The sequence below is a fragment of the Melopsittacus undulatus genome, chromosome 7, assembly GCF_012275295.1.
Source record: "Melopsittacus undulatus isolate bMelUnd1 chromosome 7, bMelUnd1.mat.Z, whole genome shotgun sequence".
Classification (NCBI taxonomy): domain Eukaryota; kingdom Metazoa; phylum Chordata; class Aves; order Psittaciformes; family Psittaculidae; genus Melopsittacus; species Melopsittacus undulatus.
In genome coordinates, this window is record NC_047533.1 from 64,745,028 (window position 1) to 64,754,886 (window position 9,859).

Sequence of the window (9,859 nt, forward strand, 5' to 3'; positions counted from 1 at the left end):
AAACATACCTTTTACAGTCACAGTAGTTCTGAATTTTGCATACCAGTTCCTTTCTCTCAGGAAGCAGAACTTGCTTTAGATCTTTTACTACCTGGGAAAATCTGGCTGTTTGGCTGAAAAAAGAATAATGCAGGGAAATGTGGGTCAAATGAACTACATGATACTTTTCACTGAAAATGAAAGAAACAGTTGTATGGAATTGCAAAAGGTGCCATTTCTAGTACTAAAGGTGAGCCCAATGAAATGTTAAGTATTTCTTTATGCCCTTTTGCATTCTTTCTCTCACCAGTCTTCGGTGCTAGTCACTAGTTATACCTTTCTTCTATAACAGACTGTGCCACAGAGGACAGACCAGTTTCTGGTCCTTCTTGATTTTTAAAGCTCAAGAACTTTATTTGATTAGTGTAGCCAGTCCCCACTCCAAGTGTTTGCATATATTACCTTTGTGTTGATAAAGAAGGAAGAAGAGATAGATAGGAGCTGTGCAAAGCAGGAGATTGAGGGGAGTGGAACAAACAAGCGTCACATTTTACTGCATAGCAGAGGAGACTCTTGGGGATAACATAAGGTCCCTGGTTTTACATTTAGTAATGCCACTGAAGAGTCTCCATTCCCGCTTCATACAGATAGGAGTAAGTTTGAAATCCTAGTCCATGGGTTGGGATGGCTCATATGAGTTAGAGTGAGCCTCAAGTACCTTTAATTTAGGTTCTTGTATGCCTGTGATAACAGAAAAAGATACGATTATGTTAACATCACCCATTCAAGATCCAACATGTGCCAACTTCTGTCTGCTAGATGAAACATTTTACTTTCAGTTTTTAAATTACTGTACTAGCTTCAAAGACGTGAATCATACCTAAAATGAAGCTCTCTTCCTGAAAGTCAGGCAGCCAGCTCATGGGATTCTCCTCTGGCCAAGCCAAATCAGAGTGATATCAGCAAGTTTCTAGTGAGTTTCACTTCTACAATTGCAATTTCAATTGCTGTGGGTAGCAAAAACCTACTGAGACAAGTCAAGTCTAATGCTACCCTTGGCTGGGAATGACCAGTGGCATGACCAAATGGGACTACTCATGACAATATGGAAAATGGTGGCTGGAAGAAGGACAGGATCCCAGGGGCTGCTCCTCTTCTGTTAGACAGGCTGAATCAGTGGACATTCCTAGAGGCACCAAGAAGGAAAATTGACAGAAATCCACATGCTTTCCCCTTTTCAAGCAACTAAGAGTATCACTAAGTGATCACACACTATGCCTCACAAGTGAGTTAGCAGGGCACTTGTTTGTGGCTATTATGTGCCATCCTGTGGTGATGGCTGTTTGGCACATGTTTTCTTGCCTGGGCTGTGTTAGCATATCAAGATTCAGCTATGTTGTGCTCATGTAAAAATTAAATTTTCCACAGTAAGCTATTTTGTAACATTACATGTGAGGTTACAAAGTGTACTAAACTGGAAAATCAGGATTGAAATACAGTATCTAAGGGCATTATGTAATTGTCAGAAGAAAGATACATAACTTATAGTACATTATAAGCCTTTCAAGCATAGTAGAAAGAGACAAAATGTTCAAGGTTGAAATGTAACTTTGAATCTAACTCAAGAAGATCAGTTTGGTCAAAATAGTTTAATTAGAATATGGCAAGGCCAAGAGAAATGGCATTTGCTAGAAAAGGTAAAAAAAATGAATCAGTTTCAGATGTGAGGTCCATTTTTTTTTAATTAGTGGTGGATGAGCCTTCAGATCTACGTAGCACCACGAGAGGAATTACAAATATTAAGTCTAGAAATGGTGTATTTGAAATAAGATGACTGTTAATATAAGGATTACTCATTTAACTATAGATAAAAAACTCTATACTCATACCCTCAAGTACGTAATGAAATTGATGTATGTAACTTAGTTTCTCTCCTTTATTTGACTACAACTTAGCTCCCTCTTACTTTCTTTCAGACACACTGTGAAAAGGAAAAGGCAAAGTTACGTATCCGTGCTAAACCATCTCTCTTTCAGCATGTGGGAGTTTTTTCATCACTGGCTGGGAAGATACAGAATTTGAAGGTAAGGATAAGAAACTAATGCCATATTTTTAAATTATGTACTTGTGTTCTGACTTGTTTCTCAAATCAGTTTCAAGTGTTGCATCTTGGGCATTAGATGCATTTCTGTATCCAAGAACTCTGGTTTACAGGTCTGGGGGAGAATATTAATCTGATGTCTAAACTGCAGGTGGGGCTTGCTGCTTCTGCACAAATATCTTTGAATTTCGAATCTGAATACTTGTACCCATCATAGTTGCATTTCATGGCACCCTCTACACAGTACAAGGTTTCATATGCTCTGCCCCATACAAACACCAGCTGGCTGTGATGGTTTGTTTTGGATGAATAGTCCACAATCCCAATGCGCAGGACTAGTAAGAAGGACAAGGGTGTGGCTATCATGACAGCCATAGATTTTTAGGGAGAGTTTGGATGGCAAACAGTGGCTCTACTACAAGAACGAGAGCAATGAAGCACCAGACTTCAGGGATGTTCTGATGCTGCCATTTAGACTCACCATTTCATTGGCTGTATTGCATCAGAGTAGAGGTTCGTGTAGTCTCTATCAGAGACCAGTATCAGGTGTTCTGGCAAAAGGCACAGTATACAACTATGAAATAACCTACTGTGGAGAATTTCATTATTAAATCTAGGCAACTAAGAAATAATCAGTACAACTCTGTCTACAAACTGCAACTCTCAGTGACTGCACTGAAATTGATATTTCTGTTAGAAATAGATAGTGTGGTTTTTGACACTGAGGCAATTATTTTCTGGAATAGCTTCCTAAAATTCAAAATATTAGAACACTCTTTTTCATTATGTGAGTGATATTCCATTTTTTTATATCCAACAGGATAAAGACTTTGGCAAAAATGTGCTACATAAAGTACATAATAATCCACCTGCAAAAGTGGGTACAAGCCTGAAAACATACGGGAAATATACCTTGGAGAAAGTTTATAAAGGACAAGACTGTTTTTGGGCTTCAGCTCCAGTGGCAGGGGACTACATCAGCTTCACCTTTTTAAATCCACTGAAAGTTGAAAAGTAAGTATTACATGATATGGAATATCTAGTCAGGAAATAATTGAGCCTATTCAAAATCACGAGTGCTCAACTGTTTGCTTAAACCGTAGCCTCGTTACTGACAAGAAATCCATGATTTGCTATTTATGTGCTCCCCTTCTTGAATTCCAGAATACATTTCTTGCTTGGTAATTACAGAACTTTTTTTTTTTAATATCTTTTATTTCTTCAGTTTAATATTTTACACTCTCATGATAGTTCTCAAAAGAAGTTGGTTTTAATGAGTTTCATCAAAGGAGTCAGTGAAAGGTTTATTTCTGTATTTGTCAACAGAAAGGCTGTTTGCTTGACGTCAAGTCAAAGGCCAAGTCCCAGACCAGACACTTACCAGTATAGGTGAAAGCAAAGAGAAAATATTCACTATTGTGGGGAAATAATGAAGAGTGAATTAATAAAGGTGGGATTCAGCTGAAGATTCAGAGATTTGAATGTAGGTGTTTACAGTAGAGATGCCTATGTAAGGTAGATGTGTAAGCTCCTACTATACATAACAGCTAAAGATCTTGATAAAAGTCAGCGGAAGCTAGACGGCTATTCATCTTATCTGCTGTTTGATCACCTGAGTCAGTTGCTGTGTCTCCTTGTCTGTACTGAGTATATCCCCATTGCCTGTAATGAAACTTGAACACTTGGGTCACAGCCAGATTTCTAACTTTATGTGTTTGGATCTATAGCCAAGTCCCACCTTGAATGTTTTTTTTTTCATACTAAGAGATGAAACTGCCTTCTCTGTTTTCACATCATTCAACTTGGGTGTCCTTTAAAGGAAGGTATCTATAGCTTAAGACAGAGAAGTGTTTTTCAGAAAGCCTTACTCTATGAACAGTAGAAACTGAAGCTGGCACCAAAAGGAGCCATCCTGCCTGGTTCAGCAAAGTTTCTTCTCTCTTCGTCAGACTGGAGAACAGACCTGCATTAAAAAATTAATCATCTAGCAAGAAATATGGTTCCAAGAAAGTGACACAAATTACCCCAATTACCATATTTTTGTAATGATATTCAGAGGGAAAAACTCCTTCACTGTTGTTATACTTCCTCCCAAAACTGGTCACAAAACTAGACCACTTCCATTTCTGCAAAGATTGTAGATTTCCCTTTTATTTTAAAAAGTTGTAAGAAAGCAAGTCTGTTTCTCTGTCTAGTAAGCTGCAGTAAATGACAGTTGTTATAATAAACACTGATATTCTGTGATCAACACTGGTAATTAACTGCTTTATGCTTTGGAAAACTTGGTAGCCCGTATTTTCCTGTTACTGGGAAGTTATACTGGATGAAGCCAACTTACATGCTGCATTGCCATCACACTGCTAGCCTGTGAAAATGTATAGTTAATCCTATAATAGCTGGTGTACTTCTTAGGTTTTGATTGTTTGATAGCAGAGGAGGGAGGTTGATGCTTTAAATTTCCTTAGCTCTTTTTGGATCTAAAAACCTAAGGACTCTAATGCCAAAATATAAAACCAGAGAGAGGTGGGTTTTTTTAATATCTCATAGGTGGTTTTGCTTGGATTCTTGCTTTGACAGTGCTGTTGCTCACTGGCTACAGAGATTATTTAGAAGCACCTGATCAGTATTGATAAAAAGGGGGATTCTCTCGGCATGTAACATATGGTCTTGTGAAATCAGGCATTTTTACTGCCATTGCATTCCAGAATCCCAGGCTTAGGATGGTAGGAACAGATGAGAGGGCAGATCTTCCTTAGCCATTGAAACCTGTAAAGTTAATTTATTTGGAACTTGAGCACTGAAAAGGGGAACACTTGCATTTTGTGGTTCCAGAAAAAGATGCTTTTAATACTTATTCTGTTTAAAATGAAAAGTCTCTAGCATGGTTTGGTCACACATTGGGAAGTTCCAATGGCTATTTCTGTTCTCTGCAACCCACGACATATAAAAGAAAAGGTATATGAATCTTTCCATCCAAACTGGAAAGCATTATTTTCCTAGAACTTTTCTAACCTATAAAATACTTAGAAATAACGTACCTTTCCTATCAGGTACTTCTTCAGAAGTGGAAACATGGAGCACCCTGGTGATAAGCTGTTTAACACAACTGTGGAAGTGTTGCCAGCTGATGTAAGTCTCTCATTTCCAACTGTAATACAGAGTGCTATTTCATTTTAGAATGATGTTCAGCATAAGATGTCATGCCCTAGAAAATACTTCTGGAGATCTTATTGTTTTATTTTTCACAGGAAATGCTAAAAAAAGAACTGGTTGACAATGGAAGTAAATATAACTACACAGCAACCAAAGACGGATATTTACAGATAGGTAAATAGTTTGTTGTCACTTCAAAACCTGGAATTTTGTTCTTACATATAAAGTGGTTTTTGAGAATTTCATTAATTCTGTAATAAATACAATATTCCAAGGTGAGCTAGGAAGGAAAACAAACCCATTGCACTCCTGCATATTGTAGTATATGATATTTAACCAGTGACTAACTATTTTAATAATGAAGAACCCTACTAGCAGTGGCAAGAGCTAACACATTTAATTAGAAGGAAAACTAACTGCACTCTCTGCAAGGTCTTAATAGGATGTATCGGGTTGTATCTGTGGCAAGGTTTTGGTAGTAGGGAGGCTACAGAAGTGGTTTCTGTGAGAAGCTTCCCTCATGTCCTCAGAGCCAGTGCCAGCTGGCTCCAAGACCACTGGCCAATGCCAAGCCTATCAGGGACTATAGCAGTGACTCTGGGATAACAGAGCTAAGAGGGGAAAGTTGCTGTGCAGCAGCAACTGTAGCTGGAGAGAGGAGTGAGAATCTGTGAGAGAAACAACCCTGCAGACACCAAGGTCAGTGAAAGAGGGAAGGAGGTGCTCCAGGTGCCAGAGCAGAGATTCCTCTGCAGCCCGTGGTGCAGACTGTGGTGAGGCAAGCTGTGCCCCTGGAGACATGGAGGTCTATGGTGGAGCAGATGCCCACCCACAGCCTGGGGAAGACCCCACGCTGGAACCAGGGGATGCCTGAAAACAAGCTGTGCCCCCATGCGAAGCCCGTGCTGGAGCAGTTCATGAAGAACTGCAGCGCAAGGGAAAGGCCCACATAGAAGTTCATGGAGAATTGTCACCTATGGGAGGGACCACACAGTGCAGCAGGGAAAGAGTGTGAGGAGCCCACCCCATGGGGAAGGAGGTAGAGAGCTAGGAATAAAGTTAAACCCATGAAGAAGAGAGGGGTGAGGGGAAGGTGTTTTTAAGATTTGGTTTTATTTCTCATTATCCTACCCCAATTTGATTGGTAATAATTTAATGTTTTTTTCCCCAAGTCAAGTCTGTTTTGCCCATGATGGTACTTAGTGAGTAATCTCTCCCTGTCCTTATCTCAACTCATGAGCCTTTTGTGATACTCTCTCTCTCCTGTCCTGCTGAGGGAGGGGAGTGATAGAGCAACTTTGGTGGGCACCTGGTGTCCAGCCAGGGTCAACCCATCATACAGGATAACTGACTCTGGTTTGGATTTTGGCTCATTAGCTAAAGACGAGGATTTCTTATGATTATGAGGGCATTAACTTGTGCTCCAACCTGAAATGAAGTATGACACAGTGCACTTTCTTCCTCAGAGCGGTGTGCGACTTCTCCTAAATGAACTGCAGATTCTACGTGCCTGCCAAGGCCTGGTTTCTATTACCTAAACTAAAATGCCACTATGTGAACAAAAATGGACTGTTGGGAGATCTGCTTTGCTTGCCACTTTCTTTTGTCTGTCTACTACATAATTACTCTTTTGTCTCAGTGAACCACTTTCACCTCAGCAGCACTTCCACTTGCTTTGATTTGCACCTCTCTCCCACCTCCCTTTGGCATTTTGCTCTAATTAAGAGAGCCAAACCAAAATGCTGTCAACTCACAGCTGCATATCCAAGCAGACCGGAAATCAATATTGTACATGGGATGCATGTTTCTTACTTGCCTGCAGCAAGAAGCTTAGTTAAAAAGGATTGAATTAGTGAAAAAATGTATCAGAATTGGTCCACGATTCTTAATACATCTTTTTAAAAATAATTAGATTTCTCAGAAAAGTTCTTTTAGGTTATTTAACATGACCACGTGTGCCATATGTATGTGGTCACCACGAAGTTATTTAAATGTATTTACTAAAATTTCTAGCTACAGGTTCTTTATTTTCTTGTATTTTTTCTAGTTCCTAGTTGCTGTAACTGAAGGAATGAATCTTTCTTGTTTATAGCTTCAGCATTCACTTGTTACTGTTTCATCTTTTCCAAAATATTTATTTTCCCTAATGTTGTATCCCTGGAGATAATTTTTTAGTTTGTAATTTAGAGCTTTTGTGTAAGTATATTTCATGCTAATAGATGTTTGTATAGGTCTTGGTTTATTTTTTTATTTAGGGGCTTTTGAAAATGGAATTGCAGAAGGCAGTATCAATCCATCGATGGGAAAAATACAGGCTATTCGTCTGTCAGTCAATTCTGATTCTCCTGTATGGGCAATACTTAGTGAGGTAAGCATGTTAACTAAAGCATTTTAATTAAAGCTTTATTAGATGACTGTCAGTTTTTCCTACCATACAGTATTGATGATCATTAATTTGTATTTAATTTCAAATGGGATTTTGTGTGGGAAAACACAAGTAAAGAATTATATTAGTTATTCAGGGAAGAGGTTACATTTACTTCATAGAAAGTGATGGAAATGCTCAATTGGGATAATTCTGTAGTTTTGAAGTGCTGTAAATACAGCCACTAGAATCTGAGTCATGATAAACAAACCAACCAAAGGAGACAGGGAGGCTTTTCTAGATTTTTTTCAGTCACTACCTTGGATATTAATTATAATATGTAAATATTTTCAGATTAATGTGATTTTTTGATTCTTCAAGTATTCTCCCAAGTGTTTGAATTTGTGTGAACCTCTAAGTAGAAAACACTTTGCAGAAGTCACTGAAGAAATTGCTACAGCCTTAAAGCCATATTTGGAAGGAAAAGCTACTTCTTAGGTAATGCTTCTGCAGGCTTTAGAAAATAAGACATTTTTGGTTTTTTCCAGGTATTCATCAAGACATCTGAAAACTGAAAAGAAGAATATTTGGTTTGTCACTTGTTATAGATTGTTTGAAAACAGCAACAGAAAAACGGCTGGGTAAAAAGAGCAAATGCAAACCCATTTAATTCTTAATACTGTGTATTAGGAAAGAGTTAACTACTGAATCTTTATATAAGGAATATTGGAAGCTGTGAAGAACCTGATTACTTTAGTAATCTCTACAAAATGTTCTTGAGTAAGGTGTCATAGATAAATATCTCACCTTAACTTGGCAACATTCAATGTAGATTATTATACACAAATAGTAAGGCAATACAAGCTGTCTCAGGGACTAAAGCATATAAGTAAGATAAGTTTCACTGGAACTAAAAATATGGACATTTTTGAAAAATATTAAAGACTCAGTTTTCAACGCCACTAAAAACTGGTCAATTTTGGGGGGAAAATAAAACTGAAGGAAAAGTTGTCAATATTTATTGCAAGCATTTAGAGCAGTCCGTAGAGATAGGAACAACTTAACAATATGAAAATGGATCTCAGACTTAATGGAAGAAGTGTGTTTCAGCCTTAATGTAGCCTAAGTTATATTTGTGGGGTTTTTTTAATGGAAAGTGCCTACAATATACCATTTGAATAACTTGAAATTTAAATGGGCATTTTTTGGAGGATTGTAAAACTTGTCAGTGAATTGTGCACTGAATTAACTACAGGGGAAAGTACGGGTATTATGTGTAACGGTATTTTTTGTAGAAAGAAAATCTATTTAAGTAAAATTTTTGATGCTCTAATTTGATAATTAGTATGTACGGATACTTAAATCCTGGTCACAAAGCCAAACTCAGTATGGATTTGAAAACAAACGTTAAGCCACAGTTGTGTCATTTGAAATGGTTTTGGGAAATGATAATCCACCTTGGACATCTACCTGTGCAGAACTCCTGCATCACTTCCTTGGCACGTGAAGCACAACTGCACCCTTGTTCTCCTGCTTGTGCATTGCATCCTGACAGCAGTGTGAGAAACAAACTGCACTGTGCACTTGTGTGTGGATTTGTATTAAATACATTCAATTCATGAAGAATTGTATTCTTAATGCAAGAATATTTTTATTTAGAATACGATTAAATTAATTTTATTACATTAAAACAGTTCAGAAGGGTGTTTTTTAAAGACCTCCTCTAATATTTTGATAATTTACAGTATTGTTTATATACTGTGGTGCTATATATAGGTGATTGTAGAGATATATATACGTACATATGCGTGCGTGTATGTCTTGGAGCAAATACTGCAGCCCTTACTAGGTTAAGAGTCTAATGCAGTGTCCTGGGTTCAGCAGTAGCAGTCGATTTTCTCCTTCTTAGTAGCTGGTGCAGAGCTGTGGTTTTGACTTTCGGCCTTGGAGCAGCACTTATAACACCAATGTTTTTAATTGCTGCTTAGTGATGTTTAGTCTGACCAAGGACTTTCTCAGTCTCATTCTCTGCCAGGAGGGAGGGGAAGCTGGGAGGAAGCAGAGACAGGACACCTGATCCAAGCTAGCCAGAGAGGTATTCCATACCACAGCACATCATGCTCAGTATATAAACTGGGAGCAGTTACCCAGAAGGGCTAGATCACTGCTCAAGACAGGCTGGGTATCGGTTGGCAGGTGGTGAGCGGTTGTACTCTTCCCTTGTTATTTTCCTTATCATCATTATTGGTGGTAGCAGCAGT

The 9,859-nt window shown here is 38.3% G+C and overlaps 1 protein-coding gene across 2 annotated transcripts in view; it reads left to right on the forward strand.

Annotated features, from left to right (window-relative positions):
• MGAT4D (MGAT4 family member D) overlaps positions 1 to 9,257 on the forward strand; it is a 38,915-nt gene extending 29,658 nt beyond the window's left edge. For both annotated transcript variants that reach the window (XM_034064611.1, XM_034064610.1), the window contains 6 exons: positions 1,956 to 2,063; positions 2,901 to 3,094; positions 5,131 to 5,209; positions 5,329 to 5,407; positions 7,489 to 7,601; positions 8,147 to 9,257. In XM_034064611.1, the coding sequence (XP_033920502.1) occupies positions 1,956 to 2,063; positions 2,901 to 3,094; positions 5,131 to 5,209; positions 5,329 to 5,407; positions 7,489 to 7,601; positions 8,147 to 8,173 (600 nt within the window). In that variant the 3' untranslated portion in view covers positions 8,174 to 9,257. The remainder of the gene's footprint in view (positions 1 to 1,955; positions 2,064 to 2,900; positions 3,095 to 5,130; positions 5,210 to 5,328; positions 5,408 to 7,488; positions 7,602 to 8,146) is intronic.
• The last annotated feature ends 602 nt before the right edge of the window (positions 9,258 to 9,859 follow it).